Source organism: Salvelinus sp. IW2-2015, linkage group LG18 (assembly GCF_002910315.2).
Source record: "Salvelinus sp. IW2-2015 linkage group LG18, ASM291031v2, whole genome shotgun sequence".
Lineage (NCBI taxonomy): Eukaryota > Metazoa > Chordata > Actinopteri > Salmoniformes > Salmonidae > Salvelinus > Salvelinus sp. IW2-2015.
The window spans coordinates 21,934,848-21,959,712 of NC_036858.1; the positions used below are offsets into that span (position 1 = coordinate 21,934,848).

The following is a 24,865-nucleotide window of genomic DNA, read 5'->3' on the forward strand; positions in this document are numbered from 1 at the left end:
ATGCTTACTTAGAAGCCCTTAAAGATATACTTCTCCTTAATGCAACCGCTGTGTCAGATTTAAAAAAAATGCTTTACGGAAAAAGCACACCATGCAGTAATCTGAGTACAGCGCTGAGGCACCAAAACAAGCCATACAGATACCCGCCATGTTGTGGAGTCAACAGAAGTCAGAAATAGCATTATAAATATTCACTTACCTTTTATGATCTTGATCGGAATGCACTCCCAGGAATCCCAGTTCCTCAATAAATGTTTGTTTTGTTCGATAAAGTCCATGATTTATGTCCAAATACCTCCTTTTTGTTTGCGCGTTTAGTTCACAAATCCAAATTCAAGAGGCACAGGCACTTAGTCCAGACAAAAAGTAAAAAAAAGTTATATTACAGTTTGTAGAAACATGTCAAACGATGTATAGAATCAATCTTTAGGATGTTTTTAACATCAATATTCAATAATGTTTCAACCGGACAATTCCTTTGTCTTTAGAAATGAAAAGGAACAGAGCTCACTCTCACCGGCGCGCGCCTGACTTAGCTCATGGCGTTCTGCCAGACCCCTGACTCAAACAGCTCTTATTCGCTCCCCCTTCACAGTAGAAGCCTGAAACAAGGTTCTAAATACTGTTGACATCTAGTGGAAGCCTTAGGAAGTGCAATCGGACAATTACACTGTATATTGGATAGGCAAAGACTTGAAAACCTACAAACCTCAGATTTCCCTCTTCTTGGTTGGATTTTTTTCTCAGGTTTTTGCCTGCCATATGAGTTCTGTTATACTCACAGACATCATTCAAACAGTTTTAGACACTTCAGAGTGTTTTCTATCCAAATCTACTAATACTATGCATATCTTAGCTTCTGGGAAGGAGTAGCAGGCAGTTTACTCAGGGAACCTTATTCATCCAAGCTACTCAATACTGCCCCCAGCCATAAGAAGTTAACTAGTCCTGAACATCTCTAAAAGCATTGTACAAATCATTCCCTAAGTTCTACCTCAAATAAATCTGATCATGAGTAATGTGGCTGTTGAGATAATTGAGGAGACTAAATTACTTGGTGTTACATTGGATTGTAAACTGTCATGGTGAAACAACATATTGATTCAATGATTGTAAAGTTGGGGAGAGTTCTTTCTGTGATAAGGAACCTCAAAGCAGGCTCTAGTTTTATCTTATTTTGATTATTGCCCAGTCATATGGTCAGATACTGCAAAGAAGGACCGAGAAACTTCAGCTGGCCCAGAACAGAGCGGCATGTCTTGCTCTTCACTGTAATTGGAGGGCTAATATCAATACTATGCATGCCAGTCTCTCTTGGCTAAAAGTTGAGGAGAGACTGACTGCATCGCTTATTGTTTTTATAAGAAACAATGTGTTGACAATTCTAAATTGTTTGCAAAGTCAACACAGCACTAACACACACACTTACCCAACCAGACATGTCACCAGTAATAATTATAATAATTCAATATTAAACAGATTTTGGCAGTAGGCAGATTTTACAATAGTCATGTAATGGTAACTAACCCACTTTTGTACATCGCGCAGTTCCGTACAATTGACCTTATTTAGCGCCCAAAAAACGTAATACTTCCAGGTCAACTGTAATATGACCACCATTGTAAAGCCCAATTTCTCACCTTTCCAACAAAATCAAAGACGAGAACGCCACGCTGCCCGTCTCTGCATGATTTTAGTAGGTAATGGAGCTTCGCCAGGTCTTTTTAAAACGGCTACTGAGTGATAGTAGCGAAGGCTACTTAGTGATAGTGAAAGGGGGAGATATGTTGTGAAGAGAAACTGCTTTTTCACCCGATTTGTCCAACTTATCAACTCTAAAATGTAAATAAAACACTATAAAGAGTTTATATAATATCTCATTGCATACCTGTTTGAAGGTTTGTGTCGAATTTGATGAGGCGTTTAGGGCTGCGCTAAAGTTAGCTTCACAAGTAAACTGCGGCTGTCGCGACTTTTGAGATTCATGATGGCTCGCAATAATGACGCAAAAAATGTACCATGATTGAATTAACCACTGTATTGATGAACTCACATGTAATTCACTTAAACTCACCATTTAATTATGTCTTGATAAATAAATAAATACAGTTAAATAAACAATATTAACATAAAAAAGAAATAATTAACAACAGTTGTAACACCAACTCACCACTGTCCTCTCTCTCCAATGACATATGCAATACTATTATGTTGGATTACATGGAAATGTTATTCACATTTGTGAGTCCATTTCCTTGGAACTATGTTAATAAATCATGTTGCATGAACACACACATTTTTATATATATATATTTTTTTTTMACAGGAAATGTCTGGAAAGGGAAAGGCCCAACAAGAGCCCAAGAAAAGGCGCCACTACACTCCCGAACAGTTACAGGCTGCTGTCAAGGAGGTGAAGGCAGGGAGGAGCCTGAGGGAGATGGCTCGTGAGTTCGGTATACCTCACACCACTCCTCAGGACTACAAAAAATATATATATGCCAATGCCCCTCACCAAAACCAATCACCTCAGATGAGGAGGCCCAGCTGCTATCCTATATCCTGTGGATGGCCAAACATGCCTTCCCTCTCAGCAGGACAGTCATAAAGCTACTTGCTCTCGAGATCCTCAAGGAGAGTGGACGCACCACCACCGTCAACTTAGAGTGGGGTCTTAGTGACAACTGGTGGTCGAGATTCACGGATCGCCACCCTGAACTGTCCAGCAGGATCCCAGACACCTTGGAACGGGCCAGGGTGCATGGGGCAACTCATGAGGCAATCGAAGTCTTCTTCAATATCTACGAGCCTATCTTCAATAAGTACGGGTTTGAAATTAAGCCTTACCCCATCTTTAACTGTGATGAGATGGAGTTCGGGGAGAAGCCCAAGTCCAGGGAGCGGGTGCTGGTGTAGAAGGGCAGAAAGCATATTTATCAGCAACAGAACACCACCAGGGAGCACATCACTGTGCATGCTTGTGTCAGTGCAGCGGGTGAGAAGATCCCCCCATTTATCACCTTCCCCCACTGCCTCCCGAGTACTGCCTACTCCCTGGAGGGTCCCAAGGATGCCCTTTATGGAGTTTCCCCCAAGGGCTATAAGGATAGTGAGCTCTTTATGAAGTGGCTGGCCTTCTTTGTGAAGCATGCCCCTGTTGAGAGGCCCCTTCTCCTCATAATGGATCAGCAGGAGACGCATACATCCAGGGACGTGGTCAGGTTCTACCAGGATAACATGGTGGAGGTGGTGTTACTGCCATCACACACRACCCATGTGATGCAGCCACTGGACATCAGTGTCTTTGGCCCCCTGAAGTCGGTTTTCACCACCAACGCGGCACGCTTGGGCCTGGTGCGGGGGGATGTTGTCATTCGCAAGAAACACTTTTCTGTCATGCTGCACCAGGCCTACCCCAAGGCGGAGAGAGCAGTGAAAATATCAAGGGTGAGTTCAGGAAGGCCGGGATTTTCCCCCTGAACCGGAAGGCTTATGACCACACCCAGATGGTGAGGATCGCAGTGGCCCCCACAGCACCAACCACCGCGACCCCCACCTCCGCCCCCACAGCAGCGACCCTGGCGGCTCCTACAGCAGTGAACAATGCAATTCCAGCAGCATCAACACCATCCCCTGTGTGCTGTCCCACCTGCAAGCAGGTCACCCCAATCAACCACCTGGTGGCTGCAGGCGTTGTCTCAGCGAGACTGGCAAACGTCCTGATGCCTCGTATCTTGGCAAACAAGTTTATTCAGCAGCAGCCGACCATGAAGCGCAGACTTCCCCTGCCAGCTCGGGTCATCACCGCTAACGACTTCAATGAAATGCTCATCAAGCAGGACCAGGAGAAGGACAAGGAGGATGCAAATCAGAGGAGGCAGGAGGACCTGCACAGGAAGAGGGAGGATCTGCAGAGGAGGAAGCTAGAGTTGCAAAGGAAGAGAGAGGAGAACAAGAAACGCATGGCTGAGGTGCAGGTAGCAGACCTCGCTAGGGGGCACTGTGCCATCTGCCGCAACATCGAGCCACCGATTGGTCAGGACAAGTGGGTGCAGTGTGAGTTCTGCCTGCTCTGGTTCCATCTCCAGTGCCTGGATTTGGAGGTGGTGCCAGAGGTGGTGCCAGAGGATGACTGGTACAGTCCCAAGTTCAGCCTCAACAAGGAGCTGTAGAAAGAAGAGCCCCCCTGACCCCCCACACTGTCATCAACAGAACATTTAGTAAATCGTTTTTGTAAATAGTTTTTTTTGTACAACCAATATGTTTTTATTCACCTCTATGCTTTTTTTCCAATCAGTTGTTTTATTCCTATCAGTTATTCCAATAGATTTATTGCAATCAATTGTTTTATTACAATCAGTTATTCCAAGAGATTCATTCCAATCAGTTGTTTTATTACAATCAGTTTTTTTGGGAGGCATTGGATCAGTGTTCTCGTCGCGCCTCCTGTCAGTACCTGTTTACAGGGAAGCAAATGGTCCCAAAACATTTCATAGTTCATAACTATAGCAGTTTGGTGACATGATGTAAAGGGTCACCACTTTGGTCTTTGGCACTTTGGTCTTTTAGGGAGTCCCCGTTCATTTTCTTCACTTGAACAGAAAGAGGCATGCAGGAATGCCGCATCTCATTTTGGATTAGAGCATGTCATGTGAAAATGAGTTTAATAGGTAGCAGACGTGAGAATTTAGGACATGCGCTATTGCACACATGAGATTTCACACTTAAGTTATTGAACACACAGCACTCATGAATAGGTTGGCACAGCAAAGGTATTTCAAAACATTAACACAGCAAAGGTGAGTGAAAAAACGAAAGCTCTGTCAGCAGGTTTGCTTGTGTAAATGCAGATCAGAGGTTGGCACAGTTGTATTCTTTTTAAGATTCTGCACATCACAGTCTTATGCAATTCATTATTGATTGATTCATTGTTTGTGTTATTGATGACCACATTGCAATTAGCACCCTACTCATGAAATATTAGTTTAATATTAGCCATGCGAGAGAAGGGCTACCCCTGGTGGAAGGAGGCTGTACGGCACAAAATAAGTAGTGACACGTCACAATGTAACATACCGCGTCAGAGGGGTCCGTTTTTTCATCTTTTCCCGAAAACTATTTGTGCATTACCATGTCAATTAACGCTGAATCGAAACTTAGTTCACACCCCGGATTTTGATGAATGTATGCTTCATCAGAATCAAATATGCTTCCCAAAAATACCATGGTCGCAGTGGGATAACGTTTATTTTTATTAGTGCAATAAGTTAGCCTGATTTCAGATGTGTTCATGTAAACAAGATTATTAGGGAAATCCTTCTTCTTGCAGAGCCTGTAAATGTTTTAATCAAACTGTGATATTCACAATAATCGCATTATTGTGTGCATGTAACCATACTCATTGAGACTCAGTTTGAAGGACCTACATGTAACATTATAGCCATAAATTCGATTTCTTCATGGTGTTTTGAAGGACACTGCTGCGAAATGCCAAAAATGGCTTACTACTGCTTCTTACCTTATCATAATATTATCGGTTACAAGGAAGAAGATTTGTATTGCTGACGTTTTTGCTATTGTTGTCTACCTTCTGAATGAGAACCAATCCTAATTCAGGAAGTTGTACACACAACAACAGACGGGCCATATATTTGCTAAATGCTTATTTGCTTTGAAAAAACCCGAATTAGATGTGTTGCGCAGCATTGTTTTGAATTTCTATTCCTTTGCAACTAGTGGTATGTATCTGAAATGTGATGCTAGTAAATGTTATATGCTACATATAGAATACATAATTGAAACACTACAATCTCATGAAACACAAAGACTATTTAAGGTAACATAAAGAATAAACACCCAGTTCAAAAGATTATTGTCCCCAATTTATTCAAAGTGTCTTGTTGTATTCTATTGTTAAATTATGGAAATTATATCTGTAGTTGACTAAGATCTGTGCAGACGTACCTACTAGTAAGCCTAAAAATGTTGGTATTGCTCAGGGTTTTTAGCTGGTTGTACGTGTTTTTGTGAGAAAAACATGTCTCCACTGATGTAAAATGGTTTCTCTGCCCCTCTTACCAGTGGTCACATCGTGGTTGATACCAGCTACTGAAATCTCTGCGTTGCCGATTGGGTTGTTGTTGTTATCATACACCATTCCTTTGATCCCATGATGCACCTGGAGAGGGCAGAAGGACAGTTTACTGAACCCCCCCAATAGTGCAAGAAAACAAACCTTTGCTTTTATAATACTACACCTTAGAGCTGGGCGATATGGACTAGAAGTCATATCATAATACAACATTTTTTACCATTTTGCTCGATAACGATAAATACAACCACATACAGTGCATTCGAAAAGTATTCAGACCCCAGACCACATTTTGTAACGTTACACCCTTATTCTAAAAAGGATTAAATATAATTTTAAAAAATCCTCGTCAATCTACACAATACCCAATAATTACAATTTTTTTGCAAATGTATTAAACATAAAAAACAGAAATACCTTATTTACGTAAGTATTCAGATCCTTTGCTATGAGAATCGAAATTCAGCTCAGGTGCATCCTGTTTCCATTGATCATCCTTGAGATGTTTCTACAACTTGATTGGAGTCCAGCTGTGGTAAATTCAATTGATTGAACATGATTTGGAACGGCACACACCTGTCTATATGAGGTCCCACAGTTGACAATGCATGTCAGAGCAAAAACCAAGCCATGAGGTGGAAGGAATTGTCCATAGAGCTCTGAGACAGGATTGTGTTGAGGCACAGATCTGAGGAAATGACCCAAAAAATGTCTGCAGCATTGAAGGTCCCAAGGACACAGTGGCCTCCATCATTCTTAAATGGAAGAAGTTTGGAACCACCAAGACTCTTCCTAGAGCTGGCCGCCTGGCCAAACTGAACAATCGGGGGAGATGGGCCTTGGTCGGGGAGGTGACCAAGAACCTGATGGTCACTCTGATAGAGCTCCATAGTTCCTCTGTGGCGATGGGCGAACCTTCCAGAAGGACAACCATCTCTGCAGCACTCCACCAATCAGGCATTTATGGTAGAGTGGCCAGACGGAAGCCACTCCTCAGTAAAAGGCACATGACAGCCCGCTTGGAGTTTGCTAAAAGGCACCTAAAGGACTCTCAGACCGTGAGAAACAAGATTCTCTGGTCTGATGTAACCAAGATTGAACTCTTTGGCCTGAAAGCCAAGTGTCATGTCTGGAGGAAACCTGCTACCATTTCTACGGTGAAGCATGGTGGTGGCAGCATTGTGCTGTGGGGATGTTTTTCAGTGTCAGGGACTGGGAGACTAGTCAGGATTGAGGGAAAGATGAGTACATAGAGTTCCTTGATGAAAACCTGCTCCAGAGCGCTCAGGACCTGAGACTGGGGCGAAGGTTCACCRTCCATCAGGACAAAGACCCTAATCCCACAGCCAAGACAACGCAGGAGTGGCTTCGGGACAAATATCTGAATGTCCTTAAGTGGCCCAGCCAGAGCCCGGACTTGAACCCGATCGACCATCTCAGGAGAGACCTGAAAATAGCTGTGCAGCAACGCTCTCCATCCAACCTGACAGAGCTTGAGAGGATCTGCAGAGAAGAATGGAAGAAACGTCCCAAATATAGGTGTGCCAAGCTTCTAGCGTCATACCCAAGAAGACTCGAGGCTGTAATTGCTGCCAAAGGTGCTTCAACGAAGTACTGAGTAAAGGGTCTGAATACTTATGAAATGTGATATTTCAGTTTTTTGTTTTTATAACTTTACAAAAACTTGTTTTTGCTTTGTCATTATTGGGTATTGTGTGTAGATTGATGAGGGGGGGAGACTATTTAATACATTTTAGAATAAGCTGCAATGTAACAAAATGTGTAAAAAGTCAAAGGGGTCTGAATACTTTCTGAATGCACTGTATATATTTCTTGATGCACAGTTACTTTCCATTAGCGCCAGACATCTWGATAATTTTTTTCCAGCGCTAAGGAAACAGATGGTATGATTCAAGAAAAAAGTTGTCTATTTCATCTAACACAGGGCTGCCCAACCCTCTTCCTGGAGATCTACTGTCCTGTGGGTTTTCAGTCCAACCCTAATTTAACACACCTAATTCTACTAATTAGCTGCTCAACAGGAACTAAACTAGCTGAATCAGATATGCTAAATTAGGGTTGGACTGAAAACCTACAGGACAGTAGATCTCCAGGAAGAGGGTTGGGCAGCCATGATCTAACATATCCATGGAATGCATGATTGATATTTTGATGTGCAACCTGTTAAAATGGGATCCAGAATTATCAGATTTATTTTGGGCTCTTTACAGATGAATTTGCCCCCCAAAAAATTTGCAAATTGGCCTAGGCCTATACTACTTAATTCACCACCTGAGTGGGAACTCAAAATACTTAACTAGAGAGCTAACTCTAAATATGATCTTGTTGCTAGATAGCCATGTAATTGATAAATGTTATCAATAAATGTAATGTCCAACCAAGACCTTCCAGCGCTAGGCATAGGCTTCTTGATGTATTCACTGCAAATGGGACCATTTGCTCTGTGGGCGCAACAAAACCATACTACATAGCCTACTCCAATTGTGAATGGTTTTGCTCAATATTGAGGGTTGAGAAATAAATGATATACCCACAGAAAGCTGATACTCTCCTCTCTTTAACAATCACATCAGTAGTTGCTTTAAAACTGTTTTTCCAGCAATTGCATTTTGAAATGCGCAACGACCATATGCTTGTGCTTATGCCTCCCGAGTGGCGCAGCGGTCTAAGGCACTGCATCACAGTGCTAGAGGCATCACAACAGACCCGGGTCTGATCCTGGGCTGTATCACATCCGGTCGTGATCGGGTTAGGGGAGTGTTTGGTCAGGGTAGGCTGTCATTGTAAATAAGAATTTGTTCTGACTTGCCAAGTTAAATAAATGTAAACATATTTTTTATAAAAATACAAATCTGAATGCATCTCTCCCTCTGTTCTCACAGAGACAGGAAGTGAGAGTGGCTCGGTCACACAGCAGCCAGCAGCGAAACAGCGACAGGAAGATACTTTCACAGCAGGAATCAATATAATGCACATTACTGTTGACCAAATAATAGTTGTGTGTGTGTGTGTGTGTGTGTGTGTGTGTGTGTGTGTGTGTGCGTGCGTGCGTGCGTGGTATGGAGAGAGAGATTAGAGAAAGTACCTGCTCCAGGAAGGAGATCAGTGCCTCTCTGTTGCCCAGCCATTCTCTTGACAGGGCTGATGCCGGGGGGAACTTGTCACAGCTGAGTTCCAGAGTGATCTCAAAGCAGTTGGTGTATAGGTAGTTAAAGTCCTGCATTCCTGTGGAGAGACACAATACTGTTAAAGTGAAGGTACATTGCACACATCTACACAAAGATTTGTCTATGCTCTTTTTTCATCATACTTTTTAAATGATTTGGGAACAATGGGTACTTTAGAAAGAGATTAATCACAGATGAATGTTAACATGCACACCACCCCCATCTATTATACTGTACATTCCCCTCCATATGTATTTGGACAGTGAAGCTAAATTGTTTAATTTGACTCTATACTCCGACATTTTAGATTTGAGACATAATGTTTCATATTAGGTGACAGTACAGAATGTCAGCTTTTATTTGAGGGTATTTTCATCTGTTTTACCATTTAAAAAATGATAGCACTTGTATGTATCTAGTCCCATTTGAAGAAGTCATATTGTGTTTGTATAAACTCATTTATAGTGTATTTAACACTAGAACTGCTAAGCGGTCATTTTGACTGATCATGATTATTAAAAAAAATCGCACTTTTTCATTTTTTAACTCACGCACCCCTCCGTCCTTTAATTTTCCTAAATAAGTCTATATAACACACTGCCATTGTTAGAGTCTTAATATCACAAACAGAACTTGTTTTAGGAGGGCATAACCAGTTTTAGGAGGGCATGTCATTTTTTGGGAATGGTTTTCACCAGTTGCCCCTCCTTCTTCCAAAAGTAGGGCCTGCTCCGCTCCTTCAAATAAAAAAATGATTGGTCACATACACATACTTAGCAGTTGTTATTGCGGGTGTAGCGGAATGCTTGTGTTCCTTCTTCTGGCAGTTGAAAGTGCAGTGCCCAGCTGATAGTCCCCCTAACAATTTCATCGAAAACTAAACCTAAACTATATCGAGTCCAATTTCACACATAAAACAACAGATTAAATAAATTAAGTAAAGTATGATGGGGAGAGTGGGTGAGTTGATGAGCAGGGGAAGCGAAATAAGCATAATTATGTAATCACCAGTTGTGAATGAAGGACAGGGCGGGCCATCCTATTGTGTTGATCCATTCTAATTATAGGCCTAATTTTAAAATGTTATGTACCCTATATTTACTTCACCGAATCAAAGCAGTCTTATCAGTATACTCTGGTCTGCTGCAATGTCTTCACTTCACTGTCATTGGAGAACAAGTTGCTTGTATAGAAAACAAGTCTGGCCGGCACCATGAACAAAGCAAAATAAAGCACCTGCACAGCCGTTGTACTCCACAACAGTGCTGAAGAATGACAAGACAACTGGACACAATCTAGAGAAAACAGGATACTATTACGCACTACAACCAAACGAAGGTATGTCAAAGTGGGTCAAGCAAGTGAAAGTTATGAAAATTGTGTCAAGGGATAACAGCTAAATTAAATCCAAATGATGCCATTGCATGAAGATGCACACAAGCACGAGCTGACAATTTTTAACTGCTCTCATATTGACACTTATATTCATTATAGCTTTTGTGCAGAGTTGCACTATTTATGAAGGCCACTTGGCACTTTTAATGATGTTTAGGCTACTGGTGTTTTCATCTATTTACCACGCGTCTTTTGACCGTGCTTCTTGGTGGTTGGGGTATTTTTTATTTTATTTTGTCTTTATAGAAATAAGCTGTTACCATGTTCCAACACATATGCTTTCTGTTTCAAAGTAGTGAACAAAGGAACTCCACAAATACAACATGTGTTTTTACATATAGCCTACAGTAACATAAACTAATGAAAATGCTATTGTGTTATTTGAAATAAAATCCATATCGTATTCTAATGTTACCCAAGGCCTTCATAAACACAACCGAATGATAATTGTTGCTGTAGCATATATGAAATAAATTAATTACACTGTTAGACCGTTGCAGTCAGAATTACTGCTCATTAGCTTGAAGGGGGGTCAATCGATGCCTGGCAGTTCTAGTGGTAAGGTGTCAAAAGTTTAGTATTTGGTACCATATTCCTTGCACGCTGTCACGATCGTGTGGAAGAGATTCGGACCAAAACGCAGCATGAGGAAAATAAGCCATCTTCTTTTAATAAATGAACGAAGATGAACATGAAACAAAAACAACTATTAAAACAAACAAAACAACAAATGATCGTGAAGCTAATAACGAAAGTTCCAGACAAGCAACAAACGTTAAACAAGACAACTACCCACAAAAGCCTACTGCCTATGGCTACCTTAAATATGGCTCCCAATCAGAGACAAATGAATGACAGCTGTCTCTGATTGAGACCCAATTAGGCAGCCATAGACATAACTAGACAACCTAACAATACTCTATCCCATACACATACAACACCCTAGACTAACCAAACACACCAACATACAATGCCCACCCAACTCACGCCCTGACCAACTAAACATAATCAAAAACATAAAAATAGGTCAGGAACGTGACATAACCCCCCCTCAAGGTGCGTACTCCGAACGCACCACCAAAAGTCTAGGGGAGGGTCTGGGTGGGCATCTGTCCACGGTGGTGGCTCCGGCTCTGGACGCTGTCCCACACCCACCATAGTCACCCCCCGCTTCCGTATCCCCCCCAATGACCACCCTCCAACTAACCCACCTAACTGAAGGGGCAGCATCGGGATAAGGGGCAGCACCGGGATGAGGACGACAGCTCCGGGCTGAGGGACGGCAGCTCCGGGCTGAGGGACGGCAGCTCGGGGCTGAGGGACGGCAGCTCCGGGCTGAGGGACGGCAGCTCCGGACTGAGGGACGGCAGCTCCGGACTGGCTGGCGGATCCTGGCTGGCTGGCTCTGGCTGGTCATGGCTGGCTGACGGCTCTGGCTGGTATGGCTGGCTGCGGCTCTGGCTGGTCATGGCTGGCTGACGGCTCTGGCTGGTCTGGCTGGCTGACGCTCTGGCTGGTCATGGCTGCTGAGGCTCTGGCTGATCCGGTCTGGCGGAAGGCTCTGGCTGATCCGGTCTGGCGGAAGGCTCTGGCTGATCCGGTCTGGCGGAAGGCTCTGGCTGATCCGGTCTGGCGGAGGCTCTGGCTGATCCGGTCTGGCGGAAGGCTCTGCTGATCCGGTCTGGCGGAAGGCTCTGGCTGATCCGGTCTGGCGGAAGGCTCTGGCTGATCCGGTCTGGCGGACGGCTCTAGCGGCTCCTGTCTGGCGGACGGCTCTAGCGGCTCCTGTCTGGCGGACGGCTCTGCAGGCTCATGGCAGACGGGCGGCTTTGCAGGCTCATGGCAGACGGCGGCTTTGCAGGCTCATGGCAGATGGACAGTTCAGACGGCGTATGGCAGACGGGCAGTTCAGACGCCGCTGCGCAGACGGGCAGTTCAGGCGCCGCTGGGCAGACGGGCAGTTCAGGCGCCGCTGGGCAGACGGGCAGTTCAGGCGCCGCTGGGCAGACGGGCAGTTCAGGCGCCGCTGGGCAGACGGGCAGTTCAGGCGCCGCTGGGCAGAGGGCATTCAGGCGCCGTGGCAGACGGGCAGTTCAGGCGCCGCTGGCGACGCGTCAGGCCGCTGGCAGACGGCAGACTCTGGCCGGCTGAGACGCACTGTAGGCCTGGTGCGTGGTACCGGAACTGGAGGTACCGGGCTAAGGACACGCACCTCAGGGCGAGTGCGGGGAGAAGGAACAGTGCGTCCAGGGCTCTGGAGACGCACAGGAGGCTTGGTGCGTGGTGCCGGAACTGGAGGCACTGGGCTGGAGACACGCACCATAGGGAGAGTGCGTGGAAGAGGAACAGGGCTCTGGAGATGCACTGGAAGCCTGGTGCGTGGTGTAGGCACTGGTGGTACTGGACTGGGGTGGGAAGGTGGCGCCGGATATACCGGACCGTGAAGGAGGACACGTGCTCTTGAGCACCGAGCCTCCCCAACCTTACCAGGTTGAATGGTCCCGTGCCCTGCCAGTGCGGCGAGGTGGAATAGCCCGCACTGGGCTATGCAGGCGAACCGGGGACACCACCTGTAAGGCTGGTGCCATGTACGCCGGCCCGAGGAGACGTATTGGAGACCAGATACGTTGGGCGGCTTCATGGCACTCGGCTCGATGCCCAACCTAGCCCTCCCAGTGCGGCAAGGTGGAATAGCCCGCACTGGGCTAAGCACGCGTACTGGGGACACCGTGCGCTTTACCGCATAACACGGTGTCTGACCAGTACGACGCCCTCTCACTCCACGGCAAGCCCGGGAGTTGGCTCAGGTATCCAACCCGGCTTCGCCACACTCCCCTTTAGCCCCACCCAATACATTTTTGGGTGAGCCTCTCGGGCTTCCAGCCTCTCTTACGTGCTGCCTCCTCATACCAGCGCTCCTGGGCTGTGGCTGCCTTCTTCTCCTCCCTCAAGCGGCGTTCAACAACACTTTAGCCCAGGGTCCCTCTCCATTGAAAATTTGCTCCCAACTCCATTCCTCTTCTCTCCATTGCTTTAGTTCCTTCCCTCCTTCCTCAATCCGCTTGGTCCTGTTGTGGTGGGTAGTTCTGTCACGATCGTGTGGAAGAGATTCGGACCAAAACGCAGCAGAGGAAAATAAGCCATCTTCTTTTAATAAATGAACGAAGATGAACATGAAACAAAAACACTATTACAAACAAACAAACAAAACAACAAATGATCGTGAAGCTAAATAACGCAAGTGCCCAGACAAGCAACAAACGTTAAACAAGACAACTACCCACAAAAGCCTACTGCCTATGGCTACCTTAAATATGGCTCCCAATCAGAGACAATGAATGACAGCTGTCTCTGATTGAGACCCAATCTAGGCAGCCATAGACATAACTAGACAACCTAACAATACTCTATCCCATACACATACAACACCCATAGACTACCAAACAACACACCAATACAATGCCCACCCAATCTACGCCCTGACCAATAAACATAATCAAAATAACATAAAAATAGTCAGGACGACCGAACGCACAACGAACCCCCGGCAATGACTACATCAAGATTGTGACTCCACAAACTTATTGGATACATTTGTGGTTTGTTTTGGTTGTGCTTTGGGTTATGTTTTGTATCGGTAATACAGTATGTAATACTATGTAATACAGTGGCTTGCGAAAGTATTCAACCCCCTTGGCATTTTTCCTATTTTGTTGCCTTACAACCTGGAATTAAAATTGATTTTTGAGGGGTTTGTATCATTTGATTTACACAACATGCCTACCACGATGAAGTTTCAAAATATTTTTTATTGTGAAACAAACAATAAAAAATAAAATAAAATGGAAAACTTGAGAGTGCATAACTATTCACCCCACCTAAGTCAATACTTTGTAGAGACACCTTTTGCAGCAATTACAACTGCAAGCCTCTTGCGGTATGTCTCTATGAACATGGCACTGGGATTGTTACCCATTCTTCAAAGTTAAACTGCTCAAGCTCCTTCAAGTTGGATGGGTTCCGCTGGTGTACAGCAATCTTTAAGTCATACCACAGATTCTGTCTGGGCATTGACTAGGACATTCCAAGACATTTAAATGTTTCCCCTTAAATCACTTGAGTGTTGCTTTACCAGTATGCTTAGGGTCATTGTCCTGCTGGAAGGTGAACCTCCGTCTCAGTCTCAAATCTCTGGAAGACTGAAACAGATTTCCCTCAAGAATTTCCCTATATTTAGCACCATCCATCATTCCTTCAATTCTGACCAGTTTCCCAGTCCCAGCCGATGCCAAACATCCCCACAGCATGATGCTGCAACCACCATGCTTCACTGTGGGGATGGTGTTTTCGGGGTGATGAGAGGTGTTGGGTTTGCACCAGACATAGCCTTTTCCTTGATAGCCAAAAAGCTAAATTTTCATCTCACCTGACCAGAGTACCTTCTTCCATATATTTGGGGCGTCTCCCACATGCCTTTTGGTGAACACCAAACGTGTTTGCTTATTTTTTTTCTTTAAGCAATGGCTTTTTTCTGGCCAATCTTCCATAAATCCCAGCTCTGTGGAGTGTACGGTTTAAAGTGGTTCTGTGGACAGATACTCCAATCTTCACTGTGGAGCTTTGCAGCTCCTTCAGGATCATTATTGGTCTCTTTGTTGCCTCTCTGATTAATGCCCTACTTGCCTGGTCCGTGAGTTTTGGTGGGCGGCCCTCTCTTAGTAGGTTTGTTGTTGTGCCAAATTCTTTCAATTTTTTTTACATTGGATTTAATCGGATGTTCAAAGTTCCTGATATTTTTTATAACCCAACCCTGATCTGTACTTCTCCTCAACTTTGTCCCTGACCTGTTTGGAGAGCTCCTTGGTCTTCATGGTGCCGCTTGCTTGGTGGTGCCCCTTGCTTAGCGGTGTTGCAGACTCTGGGGCCTTTCAGAACAGGTGTATATATACTGAGATCATGTGACAGATCATGTGACACTTAGATTGCACACAGGTGGACTTTATTTAACTAATTATGTGACTTCTGAAAGTAACTGGTTGCACCAGATATTATTTAGGGGCTTCATAGCAAAGGGGGTGAATACATATACACACACCACTTTTCKGTTTTTTAATGTAATTTTTTTTGAAACAAGTTATTATTTTAATTTCACTTCACCAATTTGGACTATTTTGTGTATGTCCATTATATGAAATCCGAATAAAAATCTATTTAAAATACAATATGTAATGCAACAAAATAGGAAACACGCCAAGGGGGATGAATACTTTTGCAAGGCACTGTACTTGTAGTATTGGTCACCACCTGGATGTAACAGTGACATGCCAATTAGCTAACGTTGCGACAAGCCAGTGCAAATGACCAGTGCAACGGTGTTGTATAGAGGTTCTTGTCGTCATGAGTTGCTTCCCACCGGGCAATGGTTGCTTCCCACCGGGCAACGGTTGCTTCCCACCGGGCAGAGGTTGCTTCCCACCGGGCAGAGGTTGCTTCCCACCGGGCAGCGGTTGCTTCCCACTGGGCAGCTGTATCACATGTCGCCGGCGGTAGCTAACGTGGCCAATTTCCCAGGTAACAAGGGACGTAACTGAGACATTTGTAACGTTCCCGTTAAGTCTTCCAGAAGTACTGAATGTCATTGGACATTACAGGCACATTCATAACATTTCTAATAAGCAGTGGTTAGAGGTATAGAGGTTATAAATATCCGGTCGCTATACAGCCATTATGGGAACATTAAAACCGTTCCTTGGTAGTCCATGAAAGGTTCTGAATATCATGTTATTTTGGAGATATCCTAGGAATATTTCGTGACATTAGATTTATAGCTATGGTATGTCTTCATATAACGTTACAATTGGAATGATAGAAATACATTTTGGAACGTCGTCTGTAAGTCAAGTGGTGGTACACTTGTGACATTGTCTTTCTAAGTGTGTAGGATTTTTAAAAACATTCTAATTAAGTACTTTAGATGTTCTGAATGTCAGGACACTTTGGTGACATTGTAGTAGTATTTGTAACGTTACCAGAAGGTTCCTGAAATGTACTGAATGTCTGGTCACTTTGGCAATATTTCACATAACATTCCCAATGACTCTAGTAGAAGTTGTGAATGTCAGATCCCTAAATGTCAGGTCAAATTCGGGACATCGTAGTAACCCAGCTAAGAAAATGAAGTTCAAGGACGTGACCACAAAGTTATTTTAGTCCCCACATAAGTCATGATAAGGTTATTGTGAAACATGCCTTGTACGTAGCTGTGGTGTCAGCTGACAAAAGTTACCGCCCAAGTGTCCCAAGTCTTTTCATGACGTTAAAATGTCATGGATCTTAAATAGCTAAATAACGTTAGTAACATAAGAGATGTCATTGAAACTTCCCTGAACGTGCATGCTGTTACGTACCTTATTGGTACTGCAGGTACCCACTGACGAAAGTTACGTTCCCAGTGGTTACCAGAAACCGCATTTTGTGGGGCTCTCAATGTACTTTCTGACGTTTAACACGTTATGCGGTTGACCTAAAAAATAATGTTTTCATGAAACGTCTCCTAGATGCACCTGTGTTGTCAGTTGACAATGGTTATGTCCCAAGTCTCTTCAGGACGTTGAAATGTGGGGGACCCTGAATAGCTGAATATTGTTATTTAATAACGTTATAAGAGATGTCCCTGAAACTTCCCTGAACGTACATACTGCTACGTACCTTATTGCTACTGCAGGTACCCACTGATGAAAGTTACGTTCCCAGTGGTTACCAGAAACTGCATTTTGTGGGGCTCTCAATGTACTTTTTGATGTTTAGTTACATTTGGAGGTTGACATAAAAAGCATGTTTTCATATAACGTCTAATTTCAGAATGTTAAAGAGCCATGCATAGTTATCTAACTTTGCAATGACTATTATAATAGACATTATGGATCATTGTCAGGAAGTTCTTTGGAGGTTCTGAATGTCAGGACACTTTTGTGATATTTTAATAGTATTTGTGACGTTCACAGAAGATTCCTGAAATGTACTGTTGGCAGGTCACTTTGGCAATATTCTACATAACATTCCCAATGAGTCCAGTGAATGTCAGATCACTTTTTGGATATCCAAAGAACATTTAGGAATGTATATTGTGAAGGAATGCCTTTCGTGCCTTTGAAGCAGAATAGCAGAACTGTTTAATCAATTGATGACAAAACCTGTTTCCCTGTGTGTAACCCATTTGGTCTGTTTTGATCATCCTGTATGCTGTCTTGTTGAAGTGGCACGACGTGCCCTCGATGTAATTTTCCTTGCACACAGGGCCTAGCTTTCTTGACACAAATGGGTCTCGGCTCCATGATGTAACCCATGCTGAAATCATCATTCTGATCTAAGTGCCCTCATCAGCCATGTTCCATCAATGTCAATACAGAGATACTTTGACTCACCACTGTGGACTGTGTACCCATCATCTCCATTCATTCATGTTTGTATGCTTACATTATTTGCATATCTTGTAATAAATCCAGATTCAACCTTTCCGCATTTTCCTAGTGAAGATGATTTTACTTTATCACAAGCATGGCCCAATGCTGAGCAAATCACCTTTATTAGAGAGCAGCAAAATCAAAATCATCAATATGGAAATAACCAGCTGGAGGTTCGTTGGCTGATGCTGTTGAACAGGCCATTCAAGGCAAACAGAGGTTATTCAAAGTGGATATCTACCCTGAGCTTTGAATATCACTCCATGACAGACATCCCAAAATATTAGGGCCAGCATACTTGTGTTTGGAGTAAAGGAAGTGGATCCAGCTCTTCCCTCCCGCAATGTATTTTTCCATAATTTTACCGATTTAATAAATGTATGGAAATTCATCATGTAATTTTGACCTCAGTATAGGCCTACAGTGGTTTCTCCACTAAAGGTTTAGCTATTATGCTGTGGTACTTAGAGGTAATTTATGGTTGGTACGGTACCCTGCGTCACCCCTTCATTGCTCCAGACCAGCGCAAGGGGGAGTTAGAGCACTGATTATGCTTTTGGCTCCTACTGTGTCTCTAACTGAAAATGAATGGGCGACATAAACCTAAATAGAAACTGATAATTGTACACGACTTCAGTATTACTTACTAAACCTGTTGTTACACTAAGGTTTTTATTATTTTATTTTGTTAGGATAATTTTGCTCTTACTGTAATAGTTTAGCCCACTGCTGACCAGTCACATTGTACAGTGCCTGAGTGGTGCAACAGTCTAAGACACTGCATAGCAATGCAAGCTGTGTTGCTACAGATGCTGGTTCAATAGCTGTGCCAGCCTCAATTGGGAGACAAATGAGATGACTGTAGGTTTTTGGTTTCTCTCCCTCTAAAACAGAAATGAATCATTCTAAATAACAAACTGGCTTTATTTACAAATGAGTAACAATGTCTCACCCCATGTTCAAGAAAGGCCTTTTTCACACTAATTTTACGTTATTTTTTAAACTAAGCGATTATTATTATTAATTTAGAATTATTTGAAAGCCCCTTGGATATTCTCACAGATATATTATTAACCGTCTTATTAGCAGGACAATATATATTGGTCACGTGGCTCCCGCGTGGCGCACATGGCTCCCGAGTGCTTTCCAGTTTTCCAGCTGTATCCACTGAAAGCGCTCAAGGTTCAAGGCACGAGGACAGGGGGACGGGATGGGCCGCGCACAGAAGACGGACCTAGCCCATGGGGTAGGGAGGAGGAAGGGAAAGGGGGGGTGGTCCCCCACCCCGCCACACTGGGTAGCACAGAGCAACACTTTAAGGGGCATTTCACTAATAATGGCGCTGACGAGGGAAACGTTCCCGCTGTTCTTAGTGCCAGTCTGCACGTTCAAACTAAAACAATGTAACTAATAGTGGCATCTTTACGCTTTCGTTAATAAAATAATGATACAAATACTCTTTCAAAATGCCGATGTTTATTTAGTTATGGATCCATAACGAATTACTATGGGAATAAATATCACTGAAATACAGAAATACCCTACAATCCTCCAATCTTCTATGTGTAATTATTGGCGGAGAGTCAAGTCATATTTTTTTATATACTGTAGGCCTACCCTAGGCGACATGAGTCTCACTAGTGTTGAGTAATGTGCTGTTAAAAGTGGTGTAGGTCTTATTTATTTAAAGAGCATATTGAAGTTAGAAGCAATAGGATTTGAAGCAATAGCCTACAACTATTTTAGCACCGTTTTGCGTTGCAGTGAGACAAGCATGGAGACTGGTCTTGATAAATCAATGAGATTTTTATTTTGACTGAATCTCCGTTTGGGTATTGGTTAGACTACAATTATGGTGTAGAAATGTTATGCTCTTAGTGTAACATTTATTTACATAATTTCTTGTCACGAACTTCACAAACTCCACAAACTCCTGTCACGAATTCGGACACCTCCTGCGCCTCGATTTTCTGGGTGATTTAAATATGGACTGGCTTTCATCAAAATGCCCATTCAAGAAAAATATTCAAACTGTAACTAGCGCCTGCAATCAAGTTAATGTTATCAGCCAACCTACCAGGGTAGTTACAAACAGCACAGGAATGAAATCATCAACATGTATTGATCACATCTTTACAAATGCTGCAGAAATGTGCTTTAAAGCAGTATCCAAATCCATCGGATGTAGTGATCACAATATAGTAGCCATATCTAGAATAACCAAAGTAGCAAAGGCTGGGACTAATATAAAGTGAGTGTGGAAGAGGTGAAAGAAATGGTTGTCTGTCAACAATGACAAGCCACTAGGGTCTGACAACTTGGATGGAAAATTACCAAGGATAATAGCGGATGATATTGCTACTACTATTTGCCATATCTTCAATCTAAGCCTACTAGAAAGTGTGTGCTTTCAGACCCGGAGGGAAACAAAAGTCATTCCGCTACCTAAGAATAGTAAAGCCCCCTTTACTAGCTCAAATAGCCGACCAATCAGCCAAATAGCAACCCTTAGTAAAGTTTAGGATTTTTTTTGGGACCAGATACAATGCTATTTCACAGTAAACAAATTGACAACAGACTTTCAGCATGCTTATAGGGAAGGATATTCAACAAGCACAGCACTTACACAAAGGAATGATGAGGGAAAAGGATGATAAAAAGATTGTGGTGGCTGTTTTGTTACACTTTAGTGCGGCTTTTGACATTGTCGATCATAGTCTGCTGCTGGGAAAACATATGTGTTCTGGCTTTACACCAGCCTGCAATATTGTGGATAAAGAGTTACCTGTCTAACAGAACACAAAGGGTGTTCTTTAATGGAAGCCTCTCCAACATAATCCAGGTAGAATCAGAAATTCCCTAGGGCAGCTGTCTAGGCCCCTTACTTTTTTCAGTCTTTACTAACGAGATGCCGTTGGCAGATGACTCAACATTATACACGTCAGCTACTAAAGTAACTGAAATGACTGCAACAGTTAACAAAGAGCTGCAGTTAGTTTCAGAATGGCTGGCAAGGAATAAGTTCAATCCTTACTAATGACATGCCACTGGCCTTGAGTAAAGCCAGTGTGTCTATGTATGTGGATGACTCYACACTATACACGTCAATTTCAGAATCGGTGGCAAGGAATTTTAGTCGTAAATATTTCTAAAACTAAAAGCGTTGTTTTTGGGACAAATCATTCACTAAACCCTAAACTTCAACTAAATATTGTAATATATAATGTGGAAATTGAGCAAGTTGAGGTGACGTATTGATACAACAGTAGCTGACATGGTACAGATCAGACTATGGGAGGCCCCCTTTACTACATAGAGCCATGACTAAATGGAACTCTATTCCACATCAGGCAACTGATACAAGCAGTGGAATCAGATAAAAAAAACAGATAAAAATACACCTCATGGAACAGCGGGGACTGTGAAGCAACACAGACATAGGCACAGACACATGCATACACACACGATAACATACGCACTATACACACACGCATACATGGATTTTGTGTTTTAGATATGTGGTAGTGGAGTATGGGCCTAAGGGCACACACTTAGTGTGTTGTGAGTTCTGTAATGAATGTATTGTAATGTTTTTAAAATTGTATAACTGCCTTAATTTTGCCAGACCCCAGGAAGAGTAGCTTCTGCCTTGGCCTGCACATTGCCCTGACCTCAACCCCATCTAACACCTTTGGGAGGAATTGGAACGCCGACTGCGAGCCAGGCCTAATCGCCTACCTCACTAATGCTCGTGGCTGAACGGAAGGATGTCCCCGCAGCAATGTTTTAACATGTAATGGAAAGCCTTCCCAGAATAGGGGAGGCTGTTATAGAAGTAAAAGAGGGACCAACTCAATATTATTGCCCATGGTTTTGGAAGGAGATGTTCTACGTGTCTTTGGTCACATAGTGTAGCAGGCATAGAAGTGTATCCATCTCGGTCCGAGCTGGAAAAAACAGGTGCAATGGATCATGTCCATTGCATTTAATTACCATGGTATTGCCCTGAATTAGGTTGAAAATTTGCTTAATGGAAACTACAACTCCCTTCAGCCCAGCGTCCCACATAGTCCTTGTGGGGTTAATTTTGAAAGTTACGTTCCCCAGCAAGAAATCTATAAATTGTCGTTCAAACAGAAGGGGGAACTAACAAGAGTCGCTGACAACAACCAAAACGAAACAGGTGGGGTTCATTTTGAAAGTTGCATAAACACACAGGCTAATATTAAAATACTAAAAAGCAATGGACTTTAGGTTGGAAGCATTTGTGGAAAACCCTACATGGGTGTCACGACCTCCGCCGAAGTCGGCCCTTCTCCTTGTTCGGGTGGTGTTCGGCGGTCGACGTCACCGGCTTTCTAGTCACCATCGATCCATTTTTCAGTTTCGTTTTGTTTTGTCTGTTTATACACACCTGGTTTCAATTCCCCCATCATGTTCCCTATTTAACCCTCTGTCTTTCATTTCTGTTTTGTCCGTGATTGTTTGTGCGTTAGTGGTTGTGATGATTACGTGTGTGTTTGTGATTATTTCCATTTGTGGAACTTTTGCCTATATTTTGAGTAAAACACTGTGGTTTCGCTCAACACCTGTGTCCTGCGCTTGACTCCGATACTTCTCCGCACACAACCCTGACAGAATCACGGACCTTCTTCAAATGGAGTCAGCAGGCGCCGCCAGTCCTTCTCTCCCAGTAGGAGAGCAGGTTCGGCAGCACGCGAACATGTTGCATAGTTTAGGGACAGCCATGGATCGCGTGCTGCAAACAATGGACAGATGGGAGAGAGGAGGTCTCCCAGTAAATCATACCCCAGCACCTCCACCCGCACCTCTACCTACACCACCGTCCATCCCTCCATCGTACGGACCCAGTGGGATTCGGCTCTCGCTCCCAGGAGCGTATGACGGAACAGCAGCCGGGTGCCAGGGGTTCCTCCTACAGCTGGAGCTCTACCTGGCCTCTGTTCATCCGTCCCCTTCGGGACACGAGAAGGTGGGCGCCCTCATCTCCTGTCTGACTGGTAAAGCCCTGGAGTGGGCCAACGCCATCTGGGGAAGAGAAGGTTCTACCCGGGATAACTATGATGACTTCTCTCGCCGCTTCCGGGCAGTCTTTGATCATCCACCTGAAGGGAGAGCGGCGGGAGAGCGATTGTTCCATCTAAGACAGGGGATGAGGAGCGCTCAAGAATTCGCCCTGGACTTCCGTACTCTGGCGGCTGGTGCGGGATGGAATGAGCGGGCCCTGATCGATCATTACAGGTGTAGTCTACGAGAGGACGTTCGTAGGGAGCTAGCCTGCAGGGACACCACTCTCAACCTGGACCAGCTGGTGGATTTATCTATCCGGCTGGATAACCTGTTGGCCTCCCGCGGGCGTCTAGATCGGGGTCCGCCCATTCCATTACCCAGCTCCTTGGATCCAACCCCTATGGAGTTGGGAGGGGCTGATAGGAGGGAGACCGGAGGGGGAACCACTCCATGTACCAACTGTGGACGCAGAGGGCACACTGCCTTCCGGTGCTGGGGTGTTTCTCCTGGAAGTCGAGGTAGCAGGCGGAGCACTGGTGGGTCGTCTCAGGTGAGTAGGCACAGAACTCACCCAGAGCCTTCTGTTGCACTCATGTGGTTACCTATAGAATAGTAGATTCAGGGGCAGCTGGGAACTTTATTGACCGCTCTTTGGTTCATAGCTTAGGGATCCCTATTATTCCTGTTGATGTTCCCTTCCCTGTACATGCCTTAGATAGTCGTCCTTTGGGGTCGGGGCTGGTTGGGGAGGTCACAGCGCCCATCGCTATGAGAACGCAGGGGGATCACGAGGAGAGAATTAGTCTCTTCCTGATCGACTCTCCTGCGTTTCCTGTTGTGTTGGGTCTTCCCTGGTTGGCCTCTCATGATACGATTATTTCGTGGCAACAGAGGGCTCTCAAGGGATGGTCCTGTCAGTGTTCAGGGAGGTGTGTAGGTGTTTCCTTAGGTGCCACTACGGTGGAAAGTCCAAACCAGGTTTCCACCATGCACATTCCTCCCGAATATGCCGATTTGGCACTCGCCTTCTGTTAGAAGAAGGCGACTCAATTACCACCCCATCGACCGGGGGATTGTGRGATAGATCTCTTGGTAGACGCTAKACTTCCCAGGAGTCACGTGTATCCRCTGTCACAGGAGGAGACGGTYGCTATGGAGACATATGTCACCGAATCTCTGGGACAGGGATACATTCGGCCTTCCAATTCACCTGTCTCCTCGAGTTTCTTTTTTGTGAAGAAGAAGGATGGAGGTTTGCGCCCGTGTATTGATTATCGCGGATTAAATAAGATCACGGTAAAATACAGTTACCCGCTACCACTTATAGCCAGTATGTCCGAGTCATTACACGGGGCGCGCTTCTTCACAAAATTGGACCTCAGGAGCGCTTACAACCTGGTGCGTATCAAGGGGYGAGATGACTGGAAGACAGCATTTAGCACCACTTCTGGGCATTATGAGTACCTCGTCATGCCGTACGGGTTAATGAATGCTCCATCAGTCTTCCAATCCTTTGTGGATGAGATCTTCAGGGACCTGCACGGGCAGGGTGTAGTGGTGTATATAGATGACATTCTAATATACTCCGCTACATGCGCCGAGCATGTGTCCCTAGTGCGCAGGGTGCTTGGTCGACTGTTGGAGCATGACCTGTACGTCAAGGCTGAGAAATGTCTGTTCTTCCAACAGTCCATCTC

The 24,865-nt window shown here is 44.3% G+C and overlaps 1 protein-coding gene across 1 annotated transcript in view; it reads right to left on the reverse strand.

Annotated features, from left to right (window-relative positions):
- Window positions 1-24,865, reverse strand: part of LOC111977708 (carboxypeptidase N catalytic chain-like) — a 174,487-nt gene that overhangs the window by 8,338 nt on the left and 141,284 nt on the right. Inside the window, 2 exon segments of the mRNA XM_024007258.2 lie at window positions 6,079-6,178; window positions 9,198-9,337. Of these exon segments, the coding sequence (XP_023863026.1) occupies window positions 6,079-6,178; window positions 9,198-9,337 (240 nt within the window).